The 19,814-nt window shown below is 37.6% G+C and overlaps 2 protein-coding genes across 2 annotated transcripts in view; one reads left to right on the top strand and one right to left on the bottom strand.

Moving 5' to 3' along the window:
- Positions 1 to 2,919, top strand: part of Gpr137c (G protein-coupled receptor 137C) — a 70,575-nt gene extending 67,656 nt beyond the window's left edge. The window contains exons 6-7 of the mRNA XM_028758554.1: positions 23 to 141; positions 1,162 to 2,919. Of these exons, the coding sequence (XP_028614387.1) occupies positions 23 to 141; positions 1,162 to 1,339 (297 nt within the window). The 3' untranslated portion in view covers positions 1,340 to 2,919. The remainder of the gene's footprint in view (positions 1 to 22; positions 142 to 1,161) is intronic.
- A 1,580-nt stretch (positions 2,920 to 4,499) lies between these two features.
- Positions 4,500 to 19,814, bottom strand: part of Ero1a (endoplasmic reticulum oxidoreductase 1 alpha) — a 34,469-nt gene continuing 19,154 nt past the window's right edge. Inside the window, exons 9-16 of the mRNA XM_028758587.1 lie at positions 16,689 to 16,700; positions 14,467 to 14,493; positions 14,257 to 14,349; positions 12,508 to 12,754; positions 11,937 to 12,006; positions 9,582 to 9,668; positions 8,829 to 8,962; positions 4,500 to 7,371 (exon numbers count right to left, since the gene is read on the bottom strand). Of these exons, the coding sequence (XP_028614420.1) occupies positions 7,311 to 7,371; positions 8,829 to 8,962; positions 9,582 to 9,668; positions 11,937 to 12,006; positions 12,508 to 12,754; positions 14,257 to 14,349; positions 14,467 to 14,493; positions 16,689 to 16,700 (731 nt within the window). The 3' untranslated portion in view covers positions 4,500 to 7,310. The remainder of the gene's footprint in view (positions 7,372 to 8,828; positions 8,963 to 9,581; positions 9,669 to 11,936; positions 12,007 to 12,507; positions 12,755 to 14,256; positions 14,350 to 14,466; positions 14,494 to 16,688; positions 16,701 to 19,814) is intronic.

Genomic DNA, 19,814 nt, shown 5'->3' with positions numbered 1-19,814 from the left:
GTCTTTCATGCTGTGTCCATAGGCTCCTGCTGGCATGATAAGCAGCCACAGCTACAGCTCCAGGGCTTTCTTTTTCGACAATCCAAGACGGTATGACAGTGACGACGACTTGCCAAGACTGGGGAGCTCACGGGAAGGAAGGTAGATGTAACTGATCACTCGCTGAATTAGTATTGAAATAGATAGGTAAGAATAAATGTGAGCTTTAACCCACCCATTGAACAGGTGATTTGGCAGTATATATCAATACATACAAACATGAAATACTGTAGCTTAACACATTATCTCTTTACTATGTGGCAGGACATACTCTATAAAGAACTGTCAGCTGACCTGAAACCAGCATACCACCCTTTCTTGAAAAATGTTGGGAGTAAAGTGGTACCATATCATCTCAGGACCCCTTCTTGGCTCAGAGTCAGAGCATGCATGCACTCTCACGCATGTTGACAGGCATGGAAGGATTGCTGTGCGCTGTGTATCTGGTTTTATGTTTCTAGTGGAATTCTAGATAAAAAAACAAGTCTTTCCATATCCACCACTTAAAACTACTGTGAAGCCTTATCATTCACCAATAGGACTCTTTCAGCTTGGTTCATTTTCAGTAATTCCCTTCACCTAGACAAGACATTTAAGGTGGTTTTCATCTGTGAGGCGGTGGTTATAACTCAGCCTGCCTAATGGCTTGTACTGAGGACTAAAGGAATACATGTACATAGAGATGTGCTGGAACAAAGCACACTACATAATAATAAAACATTATCATTGCCAAGCACAGTCTGACACTTTTGAGAATCATATTTTTTGTGATATATGTTACAGATCAGAGATACTAGATAGAAGCCTTAAACTTTGTAAAAAGTTGTATTATTTATTTTAATATATTCTTTTTTTTTTTTTGGTTTTGGTTTTTCGAGACAGGGTTTCTCTGTGTAGCTCTGGCTGTCCTGGAACTCACTCTGTAGACCAGGTTGGCCTCGAACTCAGAGATCCACCTGCCTCTGCCTCCCAAGTGCTGGGATTAAAGGCGTACACCACCACCACCCAACTTATTTTAATATATTCTGTGTTGTGAATTTCTTTGGAAATTTTCTTAAATGCCAGTGTGACACCTTCTGATCACAGCACTATGTCTTATTTGCCTTATTGTTATTGTTGCAGTTTATCAAACTCACAAACTTTGGGCTGGTACGGCACCATGACCGGGTGTGGCAGCAGCACGTACACGGTCACGCCCCCACTGAATGGACCTGTGACGGACACTGCTCCTTTGCTCTTCACGTGCAGTAACTTAGACATGAGGAATCACCACAGCTTATATGTAACTCCGCAAAACTGACGGCTTTCCTACAGCACAAGTCTCGGACTGCTTTTCATGAATGTGTATGTGTATTCAACATCTTTAAAACCATCTGCATCAACACTGCATCATCTATTGCAACTAACAAGTCTGGAAATACAGCTGTGTTTCATGGTTCTCCATGTTTTGACCTCTGCATAGTGAAACGTGAAGTTCGGAGGAGAAGAGATTAGACGCTAAGGTACTTGATGACCTCAGAACCTCCTAACTTTGGGACATCCAGCGCACATTTGCATATTTGCACTTTTACCTGTGTTTGGAAAGAATACTCTGCAGTCCCCAAAGCCACACTTGAGTATTCACACCAGAATATTATTGTACACTAAATCAGGAGACAGTTTTCCACAAAAATCAAAACCTAGAAACCTGATGGTTGTACTCTACCTTACCCAGTAAGAGCTTTAAAGTATGATCAGTGCACAGAATTAAGGCTTAAAAATCCATTATTCTTTTTTTAAAAAAATCTAAAAAATATTTAACACTTAAGACAGTTTTCTAAAGCATGCTTTGAAAAACGTCCATTGAAATTACCCACTGTTTTAAACAAGTGATAGTAAAAATCCTCCACAGTGCTGCTGGTTGGCAGTGTTCTTTGGAAAGCCAGAGGGGTTTCTTTAAGAGGAAGAGTAATCCAGTGGAGACTGTGTGGCTTTGAGGACTGCTCAAGTGGCTACTTTGTGACTAAGTAGCAGTTTAAGCATGATTCTTCCAGAAGCAATAGCGACCTTTGCGTAGGCGGCTTTGGTAGAATGTCTTGGGACTATACAAGTTTACAGATGCATTTAGAGATTCTTCATTGAAAAAAAAAGTGCTAAGTTAAAAACAGTATGTTTTCAAAACGCATTCAATTTATCTGAAAGGAGATGGAGCTCTTCCTACCTACTGAGTCAAGACTGTCCTCAGGTAAATTAAATCATGAAACATTTTGCAGTAAGCTAAAGTGCAATACTTGATAAGATGTATAATCCCGCTTTATTTTTCACATTTTATACCTTGTATATGGCCTAAACCAAATTAAATTAATTCCAATCAATTCCAGCATTGAATTAACAAGCAAACAGGAGAAATGTTAAGAGGCTAATAACATTGGAATATTTTAGGATTTCATTAAAACTATCTTAAATATGATACTGTACGCCATGTGCCTGTGCACGGTTGTGTGGACTCTCGTGTTCACATGGACACACACAAACTTAACACACACACAGTAGTAGGCCAAGACAACACAAATTTTAAAATGCACGTTTGACCTGTGTCTATATGGAAAGTAGATGTTGAGTACCTCAGATTCCGAGGGAATGGGCAGTTTAGGAGGAGGTCACACAGGTAAACATGACCCCACACAGGATCTGCCAATTGCTTTGGAACTGAGACAAACACAGCTGCCCTCTCCTGTCTACTGTGACTAGAAACTGTCTTATTTGTACTCAATACATAAAATATCTTTCAGCTTTTTGATGACTAATGCAGCAAACTTCACAAAAGTGTGTATGAATCTTTAAAACCACATTGTTAATCCTTTCCATCTTCTGAGATGGTACAAAGCCAAATACTTTTTTCATTTTTATGAACAACGGATTTTAAATTCAATCAGAAGTATAATTAATATACATGACATTTGTTTGTAAGTTCTTACTGTAACAAATTGTTTAAACTTTTTTATAGTATAGAATTTAGCCTTGGTACTAAAATGACAACCTAACAATATAGTCTACAACCGTGAATTTCAGTTATTCAGTTTCCCAGAATGCCAGTTGTTTGACATTAGATATCTAACTCTATCGTCTTTGTTCATCTCTGGGTTCAAGATGTTTTTTCCTAGTTAAACTTCTATATACAAACCTCCTGATTGACAAAGTAAGCAAAGATTACTTAAACACTTCAGATAAAGTGTTTTAGTTCTTTAGCTGCACTGGTTGACTATACTGAATTTGAGATTTGTGAACTCATTAAATTTATCACTGACTCAAGTACTTTTTTTTGCTTGTTTTTTTGTTTTTTGTTTTTTGTTTTTAACAGGATGCCTCTATGTAACCCTAGCTGTCCTGGAACTTGCTATGTAAACCAGGCTAGCCTGGAACTCAAGAGATCTCCTGTCTCTGCCTCCTGAGTGGGAGGATTAAAGGTTCGTGCCACCACACCTGGCCTATAAAGTACCTAAATTCTTACCATTTGTCTCATATACATCTCACAGTACATCACCAAAGAGATCTACCCCCGTGTTTGCTTGAAACTTCAGAAGCACTAGCAGCACTTTAAGTTTGGTCTCAGAAGGAGCTGTTTATCAAGTCAAAGGGCTATAGTTCCCTGACCACCTTCGCTGAAGCACATGACAATTCCAGCCCTTCCTCAGTCATAAACTAGAAAACTGAATTCCATTGCTTAAGTGTATAATTCTACAGTGATTAGCAATATTTATCGTTGTATTTCATTTGGGTTGCTATTACTTTTGAAACTCTTACCACTTACTGTAGCTGACTGTAGTTTTGTGGACAATGTAATTTATAGCTAAAGTGACTTTTTTTATTCGTAATTGCCTTTTTATTGTTTAACAGTGTTTCTCAGCTATACAGTCAGTTTCAAACTGGTTGCAAAAGTATAGCTGTGGCCAATGAATGTACTTCTTTGTTTCACTAAATTATAATAAATGCTACTGTTAAAGAGTGCTTTTATTTGAAGGTATGTTTTCTTAATGTTCCTTAATGGAATCCATTCAATTTTTTTTTCAAAAGTCTCATTACAAATGAATTAGTGAATAATGCATTAAATCTGGATCACAACATATTATAGCCAGTTTGAAATAAAGCACCATGTTTTTAATGGCAGTGTTATTAGGCAGACACTTACTCAAACATTAAACGAAGAAAATTCCTCATGAAATGGTTTATAACATCCCCCTCCTCCTGAAAATCCTGAAGTTTGTCTGTCTACAATTCTAGCTATCTTTTCATCAAGAAACTCCTGTGATATTGCTTCCTCCTTTAGACTTTTTCCCAAAGTAGATCCCATTCATGACTGACCAAAGACCAAAGATTTTCAATCATTTCCATCTTTACTGCTCCTACCCTCAGTCTACTGATCCTCACTGTGCAGCAAAGGCAGTGAAGGTCCCTGCAGTGAGAAACAGCTGTCACGTGAAGCAATTTATTCAACAAACATTTATTAAATGCTCATATGCCAAATATTATGCTACAGAGATGCCAAAATGAATGAAGTTTCTTTTCCTGCCCCTAAGGAGCTCACATTCTAGTAAAGGACACTTTAAAAAATAAAATATACAGTACATTAAGTAATTCAATAGAGGTAGGTTGCAATTACAGTGGTGACCATAGGAAGGGGACAGGGATAATTTCAGAATTTCAAGAATGCATGGGATTTCCCAGATGGGAAAAAAGCCAGGGGTTTTATATGCAAATACGGTGTCTACAAAGATTTGGAGGTATACCAACTCTGGACATTTAGAAAACTTTTTAATACTCTTATCAGAGCAGTGGCAAACTCAAGAGGAAGTCTTGGACATCAAGCAAAGACTCTCACCAAAAAGCTCATAAAACTGCCAGCAGGAATTAGGCTAAATGCTTCTAAAAAGCCCAATCTGGTAATGTGACCCAGCAAAGAGATGGGAAAATAGAAATAGATAATCATTTGGGTGACCGTAACAAAAATGAAAAGATAGTGATAGAAATGTTAGAGTAAAATCGGCAGAACTTGGACACCAATAGTCAGGCGGAAGATAGAGGAATGAACTGTAAAACCTTGACAAGTGCAATGGTTCTGAAATTAACCAAGTAAGAAACACAAACAGAGTAGGTTTGTGGAGACCGAGTCCTTGAAGAAGCAGAAGGGACAATAGGTAGCTAAGCGAGCACAGCAGGGAAACAGAAGCTAAAATGAGACACTGCATGGAAATTATGCAAGAGTAAGTTCCAGTGACTTAGAGCGAAAAGTCTGAGGAATGAAGAGACCAGAAGAAAGACACCCAGGAGCAAGCCAAATACAAGGACACAAAGGAATAGACTTCAAGGAAGGGATTGCCAATTGTGTCAAGTACAGGAAAGTTAAGATTCCTTAAAAATTAAATTGCTTGTTAACTGTAGACTTAGAATCAGGTATTAGACCTCACTTGGAGGGACAGGGGACACAGGGCCAATCAAGTGGGAGACAGCAAGTGAATGCAGTGAGGGTTTCAAAAGGGCTGGCTTGTGTGTGGTGATCATTTAGTACTTCTAAGTCCCCAAGAAAACTGACCCAATTAGTGGGTTGATGTCTTTCACTTATTATGCAATTAGAAAGAAAAAAATCAGAGAGAAGGGAAAATAGGATACATTGTTAAACACAGTACATCACCATCACTTAAAGTATACTAAATACATATACTTTCCATCAATAAATATTAGACACCAGCTGTATGCCTGGCACTAGACCAAGTCTTAGGGACAGAGAAAATACACAGCAGTGTAAAGTGACATTCCTAACCATTACATATGTAAGTCCTGCATTTTCTTATGTGACGTCTCAACCTGTCCTAACTGTTCAAGACATTGTATGTTACATCAAGGGGGTGTAATTTTGAGGTATATACCATTTATAGTTGGCATGTGATGTATATGCTTAAGCCACTTCAAATATTGCTCTCAGTGGAAAGCTCCACTAGTAAAAGCCTATCTAAGTTATAGTTCCATTCTGTGGAGGAAGAGAAAACAAGTTTTATGCCTAGAAAACATGAATTGTACACCCTGTGATTGCACGGATCAAAAAAGGCAACAAAACTCAAACTTCAGGTGCCTGGGATTCAGGGTGCGTCCTTATTTTAAGGCTTAGAATAGGTCAGCTTGGATTTGTAAGGTTTGGTTTTTCCTTTAAAAAAGATGATTTTTAGGAAATTACTGACCATCACACTTAAATATTTTGGGTTAAATCATGATGCTCATGACTGGTTTTCAAACACCTAAGTAAAAACAGGATATCTATGTCTACATAGGAGCTTAAGCAAGGCCTGAGAACACAACTCATTGATGCAGGGCTAGCCCAGCATGACTGAGGTCCCAGGCTTTGGGGTAAGTAGTTAAAACACATGTGAACAATTCATGAATCTGAGTAAAACAGGTCTGGGTTTTTTTTTTTAACTGTTTTTGAAACTTTTCTGTAAATATGAAATTATATAAAAATAAAATTTTCCCCAAAATTTTACTATTAGAGGAACTATTATGAGAATAAATATATAATCTATTCATCTTTCTACAATGTTTAGAAATCTCCTGTGCCTTTGAATTGCTCTACTTCCCTACATACCAAAACAGCACAATCAAAATAGCTATTTAACTCTAAAAGGAATGTCTCATACCAGTGTATTTTAAGGTTGCCAGGAAAACTAAGGCCTCCCAGTTAAACTTGAACTTCAAGCAAATAATTTGTAGTATAAATAGGCTCTAATAAAATTCAACAAACTTACATTTAAAGGAAAACTAGCTGCTTATCTAAAATTTAAATCTAACTGGGAAGTCTATATTTTCTTTGCAAAGGAGGCAAATGAGAAAGCATTGGTGTCTGAGGCCGATGACCAGTTTGCTGCTGAGCCTCTTAACACTTTATTATCAAACACTTGTCATAGGTACCTTAGCTTTGCTTCTATTACATCTTCTTAAATACAACTCTAGTTTGAGAGCCTAAGGCAGTATTTACCTAGATTTATCATGTGGGAACTTAATGACCTTACTTTTGCTTAGTATTAAAATTTGTACATTACCAAAATACTACTTTTATTCACAGTAATATTAAACATGAACACAATTTTTAAAAATGTCATTTACTTAAAACAATGTATCTCTCCTTTTACAAAAGCAGCTTTATATAAACTTTTGGCTGAGGACGGTTATTGCAACCATGGTGCTCAGTAATTCTGCCCTTCAGACTCTCCTGTGCAGAAACAGGCGCGTTCCAACCGTCCTCCTCAGTGAACACCCTGTAACAAGTGCCTGAAGTTCTCTAATTCTCTCACACTGGTGGAAATCCTGCAACCAAGAAACATTTCACATAAAAACTGTCTCTCATAAATTTCTATTCATCATTCTACATTTTTAAAGTATATAAAAATTTTAAAGTAGTTTATTTCAATAAATTGAAAGGTACATAAATCTACTTATATCCTTTATTTTTTAATCTGGCAAGAAAAACCTAAAATAATATTGTTCAAACACAAGCTAACTTTTAATATTAAAGTATTAAAAATATACATGCATATGTATATAAATGTATATTTTAAATATTCAGAGCTATGTTGAAGTATTTAAAGCACATCAATATTTAGTATAAAATATATAAGAGCAACAGAATATTTATATATTTTAGGTATTCATAAATGTACTTGTTATTTATATTACTTACATAATATAAAATACAAAAATGTAAAAATATTAAAATAAGTATTTAAATGTCCAGTGTAAGAGTACAATAAGTAATATATTTTTCTTTAGTACTAAAGGTACAAAGGTCAAAGCTCGAGACCGTAAACTCTGTTCTGTACTGTATCTCTGCATGCTCCTTTTTAAACACTCTTTAACTCTGCACTCTAGTGTGATAAACGGAGAACACATGATTTATTGCAACAGGAAAGCTCCTGGGTGCAAGGGAAATAAATTCTAAGCCCAATTATTTCAAGCCCAAAATGTATGATATTATTTTTAAGTGAAAGCAGTGTCGGATGGAGATGGCTGCCCACCATGTGAGGGCTCCATGGCAGCACTGAGGGAAAGAAAGGGTCTGTCAGTCTCAGAATCACCACGAGCAGAACAAAGTGCCATCCATGCCTAAACTGTTGATGGATCTTCCCTATCTCACGCTTTTCCTCAGTTTTCATAGAAAAAAAAAATTTAAGAATTACTCATCTCTTTGTATAATGATGAGTTCAAAGAATTATTTGTGACTTTCCATAACCTCTAAAGGTAACACCAATAGTGCTTGCTTCAGCAGTGAACATACCAAAACGGGGGGGGGGGGGGGGGGGGGGGGAGGAGGAAAAGAAATGCTTTTAAATAATCACAATTATCTGGGCCTGATGGGACATGCTTTAATCTCAGCAGGAAAGCAGAGGCCAGCAGAACTCTGCATTTGAGGCCAGCTTGGTCTACACAGTGAGTTTCAGGCCAGCCAGGGCTACATAGTGAGACCTCATCTCAAAACAAAACAAAAACTATATATGTATGAATATATAAACTAATTACAATAAAATGTACAAATTTAATGGTACTCAAATGTGTCAGAAAAGCAAACATGAATATAAAAATCAATAGATGGAAATAATCAAGTAGTAAATATATGTGTGTGTGTTCTTGAGGTATTTTATCAGATCATATAATTCTATAACAAGGCAATCTTACTGAAAAGAACATTTCTAAGTTTATCTGGAAATACACTCAGGACATCAGACTAACATGGCTAGCAGAAGCAGTTTCAGTACATCAAAACTAACCTTCCAAATGCATTAAACAATGATACTATTTCTTGTCTGGTTAGCTGGAATTCATAACTTGGTCCGCTTTCCGGCATATTTGCTATCAGTTTTTCAGAAAACAAGATCTTCAGAGCAGTGCCCAGACCCTGAGTCTAAAACAGACATAAGAAAGACAAATGAGCACTCCCCCTGAGATCCATCCCATGTGCAGTCACCAGAGGCAGACGCTGATGTGGATGTCAGGAAGTGCATGCTGACAGGAGCCTGATACAGCTGTCTCCTTAGAGGTCTGCCAGAGCCTGACATATACAGAGGCAGATGCTCACAACTAGCCATTGAACAAGGAGTTCCCAATGGAGGAGTTAGAGAGAAGACTGAAGGAGCTGAAAGGGTTTGCAGCTCCATGGGGAGAGCAACAATACCAACCAACCAGAGCTCCCAGGGTCTAAACCACCAGCCTGGGAGCACATAGGGAGGGACCCATGGCTCCAGCTAAATATGTAGTGGAGGAGGTCCTTGGTCCGATGAAGGCTGGAGTGTGGGCGAATTCGAGAGTGGGGAGGTGGGAATGGGGGGGTAGGTGGGGGCACATCCTCATAGAAGCAGGAGGATGGGGGATGGGATGGGGGTTCTTGGGTGGGGGGTAGGGGTGGGGTGGGGAAAGGGGATAACTTCTGAAATGTAAATAAAATATCCAATAAAAAATTTTTTTAAAAAGACAAATGAGGGAACTGCTCACCAATGGATGAGTAGGAGCCGGAGCAGGCTTACCTGAAGCTTGCCCCACAGGCGGCACTTGAAGCAGCCAACACAGTCCATGATTCTGGAGATGTTTCTAAAGTGTAGTCGGAAGTCCTCCTACAAACAATGTAAGAGAATCTTGTAAGAACTGGTTCCCGAGGGCTTCCTGTGGACAGTGTACCACAGAGCAACAGAACATCTGCTACCTGTGAGAATCCTTCTTATCGTTTAAGATAATCCTCCCCAGATATCCAAAGCTACATACAATCCACCCCTCGTGAAGTTCTTTAAGACACAGAAACATTAAGTAGCAGGACTAATTCACATTCCTAGTAACCTGTACAGTTTGAAATCAGCCCGCCTCACTCCAAACCCACAGCAGCTGGGGAGACTATAAGTCATTTACTAGTATACATCAGAATTGGCAGTTGTGGGATAAAAGGGTATCACCCAAAAGGTACAGGGAGGAAGCATGGAGGAAGGTGGCCTTTGATAAAGTTAAATTATAGTTCTCCTTTCCTGGAATTAAGAAAAACACTCAAGATTTTCTTTACTACTGACTTTATTGACATCAGTAGTAATATATAATTATATATTTGCTACTAATATATAATTTATGTTTATATTATCTAATAATATATATTACTAATATATAATTATATTACTATGTGTGTAATATAAATATATATATACACACACACAAAATTAATAGACATGTATGCACCACCAAATTTTAAAAATATTCACTACAAATATAATTCAAACTCTCTAAATATCATCCCCCATTTCTGTGCCTGTCCTCTAGTACTATGCAACATTTGGAATATTGTTCAATTTATATTTTTATATATTTAAATACATATTGAATACATTTAATATGCATATATATGCATATGTATATATCCATAATATGTGTATAAATATATGTATATAAATATATATGTGCATGTTTATTGACACAGAGCATTACATTGTTTATAACAGAGCAGCGTGCATGGAATCATCTAAAAGCGGTATATGTTCTTAAGGAATGAAGAAAACGAAGCCAAGCATACCTTCTTTTACTCGAGTCAAAATTAATAACTTATCCTTCTTCCTGGTCTTAAGACTGAAATCTCAAAGCTACCAATAGTTTTTAAATGTATTTTAACTAGATTTATTCACCCCCTCCACCTGCTATGTATGTGTATTGTGTGTCCGTGTATGTGTGTTTATACGTGCATGTGTGTAAGTCAGAAGTCAACGTGGCAGGAATTGGTGATGTGGGTCCTGGGGAGTGAACTCAGGTCGTTAGGCCTGGCTGCAACCGCCTTTACCCACTGACCATCTCACCAGTCCTTAACGACCAGTATCTTAAGCAGACATTTGACTTCTTAAACTTGCTCTAGACAGTTTTCATGATTTAATAGGAAGTTTCCTTTAGTGTTCTGACTGACTTTTAAAAAGGAGGGTGGGGTGGGATAATCTCCCCAGGGTTGAATCCCTAGTTGCTTATCCAATACCAACTGATCAGCCCTGAATGCACATTCATACAAGGCAACACTGTGCAGATTAAACACATCTACGCTCTCTGCGTGTGTGTATGTGTGGTGTGTAACAGTGACAAAGAAAAGGAGACCATGAACTGGAGAGGAAATAGGACGAGGGCCATGGCAGAGGTTAGGAGGAAGAAAGGAACAGAGAAAATGACCCAACGGTAGTCATTTTCAGGTTTGGGGGATTTTTTTAATTGAAAAAGAATCATACTTTTAACTACTAGAGGGGAAGGGGCTTGTAAGGCCCAACTCCTCCCAGAGGGACTACTGACAATTAATAGCTGTTCTAGACGTCTACAGAATTTATACGGAGACAAGTTATCTAGAGAAGAAGCAGTCCACACAGGCTCGATGAATGTCCAAACAGATGTAAGTATGATGGGCCAGTGATACATGTTTTACTTAAAGAATGTCACTGAATGCAAAGTGACCTTTTTGGTTTTTGTTTTGTTTTGTTTTTCAAGACAGGGTTTCTCTGTGTAGCCCTGGCTGTCCTGAAACTCACTCTGTAGACCAGGCTGGCCTCGAACTCAGAAATCCTCCGGCCTCTGCCTCCCAAGTGCTGGGATTAAAGGCGTGCGCCACCACTGCCTGGCTGTAAAATCTGCTCCTAACAGTTCTGAAATATATAATACTTGACTGTTTATTCATCATCCTCCTGAGCAAAAGGCCACTAAAGCTTCTGCCAATGGGTACTCTGCTCTGACCAAGGTTTTCCACCTAACCCATCTCTGTCCACAGCCTCTCAAAAGCATCATTTTACTCAACTTCCAATAATATTATGTTATTTTACAATCGTCCCTGCATAGTTGCCAGGCTGTATCTAACCATTAAGTTGATTCATAATTACCTTTAGTTTTTGTGCTTCATTTTTATCCCCAGCAAAAAAAGAATTCTCATCAAAATGCAAAGGAAATGACCTGCATTTAAACAAAAAACATTCATGTTCATGAATTAGAAGAGTCAAAAATCTTGCTAATATATTTTATTTGTCAGAGATAAATAATATAATTTAACAAAGAATAAAAATCAGTAAAGCCAACACCAATGTAAACAAATACTTACCCTCAAATATAAATTCTAAGCGTATTAGAAGTCAGGCCTCAAACTTAAGACTGTGCAAATGAAAATAATGCTGGTATCAAGAACATAAAAAAATGTGTAATACATATGTCAAAGCAAAACCAAGATATTCTAGAAGCTCTGGGAAGGCCAGGGGATGCACACCCACATTCCCAGAACTCTGGAGGCTGAGGCAGGAGAATCTGACCAGCTCAAAACAACTAAAAGTTCAATGAACAGAACTACATTTACATTATTTTAAAGATGGTTTCCTTCTCTAACTAAATAATACAAACTTTACTCTGGATACCACCCCTCACCCATATGTTAATATATATGTTGTAATGTATAGCACCTACTTGATTTCATGGAGTATCTCCAGAAGTAACGCTTTGTTTTCTGCATCCTGAACTTTATTTCCAGTGAAGAGCTGAAAATCTGGGCGCTCAAAAAATGGAAGTACTTTAGAGAGAGCCCTTAACTCTATCAAGTACAGAAAGTACAAGTTCTTCAGCCTTCTTGGACCTTCTCCTTCAGTCAAAACCCCATCAAAGCGCTGCTGAAACTCTGTGACATTGTGGCCCCATTTCTTTTCCAGCCAAGTATCTACAAAGAAGGAACATTAAATGATTGAATTGTACAGTTAAGTAATTTTCATTTTAATTGTAAGGGACTACTTATACTTATAGAAGTCAATTTCACTTTATAGTTAAAAATACACAATTCAACCAAAAAACAGTTTATGAGTCTTTTCTTTTTTATTAATTTTTATTTATTTATTTTTTGTATATGATGAGTACACTGTAGCTGTCTTCAGACACTCCAAAAAAGAGTATTGGATTCCATTACAGATGGTTGTTAGACACTATGTGGTTGCTGGGAATTGAACTCAGGACCTTTGGAAAAGCAGTCAGTGCTCTTAACCGCTGAGCCATCTCTCCAGCCCCAAGTTTATGGTTTTTGTTGTTATTGTAGTTGTTTTTAATAATTTAGCCTTAAAAACTCTGTCATAAACCAGGCATGGTGGTGTACACCTTTAACTCAAAGCAGAGGCAGGTGGATCTCTATGAATTCAAGGCTAGCTTGGTCTACATACAGATTGCCAGGACAGCCAAGGCTACATAGTCAGACCTTGGGATCAAAAATAAATGATAAAATTTCAAAAATTCTGTACTAAGAATTTTGTCTTTTGGAATCCATTCTTAAAGAAACGGAAACAGGTATTTGATAAAACCAAACTTCTGAATATCAACAACCATAAAATCAAAATATATAATTGAAAGTTTCCTTGCTAAGCTGGAGGTGTGGCTCAACAGTTAAGAGCAAGTGCTGCTTTTTCAGAGGACCTGACTTCGGCTGGAGCATCCATCAGCATCCATGGCAGCTCACAGCCTCCTGTAACGCCTGCTCCAGGCGGACATCTCTGGCCTCTGAGGCACCTGTGCTCACATGCACAAACCTGCCCTCCGCAACACAAGTATAATTAAAAATAAAAGCAAACTTTTTTTAGTGACTTTCTGAAATTACTAATGAGTTTCAAGCATCTATTTCAAATCAGAGTCACCATTTTATTTCTGAAAGGTAAAATACATTCCAGTTTCAGAGGGAATAAGTTACTGAGGAAAATCAACCATGGTTTGATTTTCCGTCAGCATCCTAAACCATGAGGACAGCAGACAATACTGTACCCACTAAAGACTACACACAAATAAAGGCTCTCATACAATAACTAACTGTCCTATTGAGGGTATTTTAATTCCCACAGCAAAGCCAAAGAAAATTTCCAAAGTGATATATCTAATTTTGAGAGAATCAATAATACATGGAGCCATTCAACTATATACACATTCCCAGTTCCTACCGTTGCGAGTGACACATTCCCTGTTCCTACCGTTGCGAGTGACACATTCCCAGTTCCTACCGTTGCGAGTGACACATTCCCAGTTCCTACCGTTGCGAGTGACACATTCCTAGTTCCTACCGTTATGAGTGGATTCTTACTGCCCAATGGTCAAAAGAAGTCTCTTTTTCCCTACCCAGGTAAATACTGAGAAAATTCTAAGAATACCTAAAAAGCAAGTTAATGAAAGATTTCAAAAGTCACATACCTTGTAAAAGATACCTTGCACTCAAATGCACATTAATGCTTGCATGTAGGCCAGATATAAGCCTGTAGAATGCTCTCTTTTCTACACAGAGGCCTAAAAGAAATCAATGATTTGAAAATTAAAATTTATATGTGAATCTTGGGAATTTAAGAATTACTTTATGATTTAAAAATAAAAAACATTTAAATTTGTTTAAAAGTTTCTAATTACCTTCTAGCCAGCTGTAAAATGTGTTCTCTGAAATTAAAAGAAAAATAAGTCATATTTTTTTCATAATGCCAAAATGTGAATGTCCAAGTACTAAGAATTGTTCCAGCTAAAGGTCCAAATCTTATTTCTTCAAAGAAGAGAAATTTGGGTGTGGATCTAGGCTAAGTGCCACCCTGTTCCTCAGTCAGACCCTGTCTCCTGACTTCTTCAATAAAATGTTTCATATGTTATCACACTGTAGAATTTGGAGTCAGGAGGGATGTCACTCTGTGACACATCACTTGGCTGTCATGTTCACAGCTCCTGAGTTTAATCCCCAAGACTGCTCTCCCACAAATAACACACACGCACATGTTCATACACACACACACACACACACACAGGCACATACACTAAATCTAGCAAGATTACATAACTAGATAAATTGCCAAAGCCATCTATGCTTTGAAAATTCAAGACATATTACATACTTTTAGGTTCAGGAGAAACAATCACTATAAGATGATTCTGCAGATGGAACAGAATTCCATGCAGCTCACTACATCCAAAGAGCAGTAGGCCAGTGCTAAACACAATTGCTGATGCTCTGTGACCTAGTGATATCATTGTCAAAATACTAAAGCTTACTAATTCTGGCTTCAGAATTATGGCCTAAAAAAATAAAATGGGGAGAGGACAAGGAATTTGTAGAAAGGTTACTGTTTTAATTTTAAAACTTCAAGTAACAAAAACGGTCAGTAACGTCTGAATTAGCGAAGTACTTAACTAGATAACACAACTATTAAAACTGACAAGGAAATATAATAGAACAATAACATGAAAATATTGTGCACATTTTACAAAATACATGATTACACGTATACAGTACTTGCTACAGAGACGATAAATACTATTATATAAGGATCCTTTTATTTCACTAAAGTTGTTTAAAATGATAATAAACCAGCCAAGCATAAATCTATGGAAGATATAAAAACTATAAACCCAACTACATAAAAACTTCACGTGTTAGCCAGAAAAGTAACTAAATAAAAGCAAACAAGCTGGAAAAGATACATGTTACAATCGTGACAAGGGACTAATATCCCAAATATAACAGCCCATGGACAATTCAATGTTAAAATACCCATTAAAAGGTAAGTGGGGAATAGAAATCTACAATTAGAATAACTGATATGAATTGTTCAGTCATGCCAGTAACTAAGAGATGAAAATTAAAGGTATATTTTTATCTATCAAAACAGCAAAAAAAAAATATTAAAGCATGAGCCAGAGAGATGGCTCAGTCGTTAAGAGCATATACTGCTCCTACGGAAGCTCTGAGTGTGTCTCCCAGCACCCATGTGGGCAGCTTACAACTGCCCAGAACTCTACCTCTAGACAGTCTGACACCCTCTTCTGGCCTCCACAGACAACTGCATTCACATGTACACCCCCACACAGAGACACACACATAAAAATAATAAAAAATAAAATAAATCCAGGCAGTGACGGCACATGCCTTTAACTCTGGCACTCAGAAGGCAGAGGCAGGCAGATCTCTGTAAGTTCGAGGTCTACAGAGAAAGTTCCAGGACAGCCAGAGGTACACAGAGAAACCCTGTCTCAGTAAGTAAAGGCACACGCCTCCAAACCTGATGACCCGCCGTTAACCCCATGAACCCACACAGTGGAAAACACCAACTCCGCCCAAGTTGTTCGCTGTGCTCCACATGCATGCCATGGCAGCAGGTACTCACACACATACACTAAGTAAATAAATACATTTAATAAAATTAAATGTAAGAATGATGGTGAGATAGCTCAGCGGTTAAGAGCACTGACTGCTCTTCTGGAGGTCATGAGTTCAAATCCCAGCAACTACATGGTGACTCACAACCATCTGGAATAAAATCTGATGCCCTCTTATAGGGTGTCTGAAGACAGCTACAGTGTACTTACATATAATAAATAAATAAATAAACAAACAAACCAACCTTTGAGCCGGAAGGAGAGGGAGAAGGGAAGGAGGAAAAAATGATGTTTAGAAAACAAGAGATTTTGAAGAAAAGACACTTTGTGTTGAACACGCGATTGAGAACCACTGCTCTAAAATAACAAAGGGAGGAAATGAAAACTTATTTTGAGTGTCAGAGGAAGTGGACAGAAATACAGCTTGCCAAAGAACATACATCTGAGTATCAAGCAGAATGGATACATAAATGCATGATAAAAATACGTACCTTTACTTTTTCCTGAAAAACAAAACAATTTTTTGGTTATATTATTATAAATTACCTCCACCTTTCCCTCCTGAAATGCTACACTTTCATGAAAGTAGTTTAATGACTCTTTTAGTCAACGTATCCATATAAGTAAGGTCAGGAGAAAGGGCACCCATAGCTACATCTCTAGCCAGGAGTAGTTTAGGCTCACAGAATTCACCTGTGCTGATAGGCAGGGAAGTGTAGCACACTGTCTGCCAGAAGCTCACACATCTAAAGAACCTCTGTGCACTTGGACAGTAGTCTTTTTGTGCATTTATTATCCTAAAGCTATAACAAGATTCTGTTAAAGGTTTGTATTACCGCCTTCCCTTCTCCAGACTGAAAAGATTTATCCTGCGGCCTGGTTTTAAAGACTGTAAAATTCACGTTCCTCATAATGCAGCAGTTCATACACAGTTGCTTACTTACTGTTGAAACATAATCGTCACTGTTCCCTTTTTTCTTTTTGTTTTCGATTATTTTTATTGAAAAAAATTTTGATATAATACTTTTGGATTGCATTTCTCCCTCCCACAACCCCTCTCCAGCATCCCCATTTCCTCCCCACAACTCCCCCACATCATCCCCACTTCCTCCCCACAACTCCTCCCAATCATCCCCACAACTCCTCCCCATCATCCCCACTTTCTCACATATCCAAACCCACACCCTTTCTTGTTCCTACATTAGAAACAAAAATGCATATACAAATTAATAGGATAAAGATAAAAACAAAGATGAATAGGACAAAACAAACAAAAGAACAGAAAAAGAGCAAAACAAAACAAAATAAAAATCCCAGACAAAATATTACAAGACAATAAAGCCTCCAAAATCTACCATCAAGTTTGTTATATTTTGCCTGTTTTTCTTTAGCACCATCACTGTTTGTTAAACATATACTCACTACCAATGTTTTAATATTTTTTTAGATTTATTTATGTTGTTTTATATGTATCGGTGTTTTATCTGCATATACGGATGTGCAGCACGTGACTGGCTGGTGCCCACATGGATCAGAAGAGGACTTCAGGCCCCTGGAGCTGGAGTTATGATGATTATAAGCCATCATCTGTATACTGAGAATCAAACCCAGATCCCAGTTTGCCTTGCCAAGACAAACATGATTTATATTTTGTGATATCTTTTGTGTGTTTAGGTATTTAGAGGCACTGTTCTATAGATACTGTCTTTATATATGTGTTTCTCCTTCACTGTGCTGCTGATCAGCCTTTATTTAAATGAACTTCTCTCCATCATCTCACTTCCTCCGCATTGTTACAAACGTAACAATGTTTGTTACAACTGTATTATACTGTGTCCCTACACACATACCATGTAGCCTGTTTTCTAATAATCACTGAAATAGTTCCCATTTCCACTAAAATGAATAAAAGTGATTAAATATTGATAATAGCGAATACCTATCTATGAATCTGCACTTCACCTAATTAGATCAACAGCTTCCCCTGCCTCACCACATATACCTCTGTACCACCTAAATTGTTCTTTTTTTCCTAAGGAAGACATGCCTTATAGCAGTGCTTACTGAGTATGAAATCAGCATCTTTTCAAATGAACTGAGAAAGTAAAAAACTTACATATTTGCTGAAAGGGCAACAAAGATTATATCAATAAGCCATCCTGAGAGACATAGTTGGTGGTTTGAATGAGAATGCCCCTACACGCACCTACATTTCAATGCTTGGTCCCCAAACTGTTTGGGAAGGATTAGGAGGAGTGGCCTTGTTAAAGGAGGTGTGTCACTGAAGCTGAGCTTTAGGTTTGCAAAGCCCAGGTCATCTAGGTTGGGCTTCCCTATGCCCTAGACTTCTCAGCTACTTTTCCAGTGCCATGCACACCTGCCTGCTGCTACATTCCCTACCATGATGGTCATGGATTAACCCTCTAAAACTGTAATTAAAGGTCAAAATTAAGCCCTCTAAAACTCAATTAAATACTTTCTTATGTAAGTTGCCTTGGTCACAATATCTCTTCACAACAATATAAAAGTAAGGCAATAAGAATATATAATTTCTAAAAAAAAAATTCAGAAATCATACGTAGAAATTGTTTATTCTATAAACTATTATTAACTGAGAGGGCAATTTGAAACTGCATGTCTTCTTGGCATCTACATAATGCCTTGCACATGGTGAATAACCAGTTCTTGCAAGAATAAGTGGTTTTTACACTGCTCTAGACAGTATCCAAAATCAAACTTTTATTGAAATTATAAAATGTGTCAATTTCTCTAATTCTTTTAAAGAAACTGTTCAATGGGGAAAACAATTTCCATCATCATTTATCTAGCAACTTACTCCATAATTACCAGGCTCTATACTGAGATAATTGCTGCCCATATCCCAAAGCACCAGGGCAGATGAATACGTATATAAATAACAGAATGATGCCACTAGTAAACAGATTATAAGAAGGAAGCAAACAGCATGTGCTGCATCATAGAGAGCCAAAGATGACTTCCAAAAGGGAAGGAAAATGTTTGGGGAAAGGCAGCATTTGGACCAAATCTTGAATATAAATGGACAATGAAAACTTAAATTCAGTGAAACATAAGGCATGTGGATTTATAATCAGATCGGATGTGAAATATGAATAGAATTTAAAGTCTTTTACTTGAGGGTTTTGTGTGTGTATGTATGTGTGTGTGTGTGGTGTGTATGTGGGGTGTGTGTGTGTGTGTGTGTGTGTGTGTGTGTGTTATTTGGCTGGGAATCCAGCCCAGGGCATCAGCCATGCTGACCAAGCACTGCACCATTAAACTTTCCAGTTTTTTTTTTTTAATTAGGTAAATGTTTGGAATATTCATTTATCTGGAGGATGAATGAAACTGAAGGGAACAAATACTTAGTGCATTACAAAAAACAGATAGTAAATATATAACCTAATCTTCGTATTACACTGGTCTAACATCATGAATATCCTTAGAAGAATAGTTCTGCCTTCGTAAGGGAGAGATTACTGTCTAGAAACAGAAACAGTGGACTACTTGACAAACTGCCTTTGCCACTTAACCTTGCCTTCTTCTTCACTCTAACCTAAATCCACTAGTCAATAAACAAGAGAAGATGCAAATAACTC

The sequence above is a fragment of the Grammomys surdaster genome, unplaced genomic scaffold, assembly GCF_004785775.1.
Source record: "Grammomys surdaster isolate TR1022 unplaced genomic scaffold, NIH_TR_1.0 126198, whole genome shotgun sequence".
NCBI classification, from domain to species: Eukaryota; Metazoa; Chordata; class Mammalia; order Rodentia; family Muridae; genus Grammomys; species Grammomys surdaster.
The sequence above is the reverse complement of the archived record's forward strand: the minus strand, read 5'-3'. Positions and strand labels throughout refer to the sequence as shown.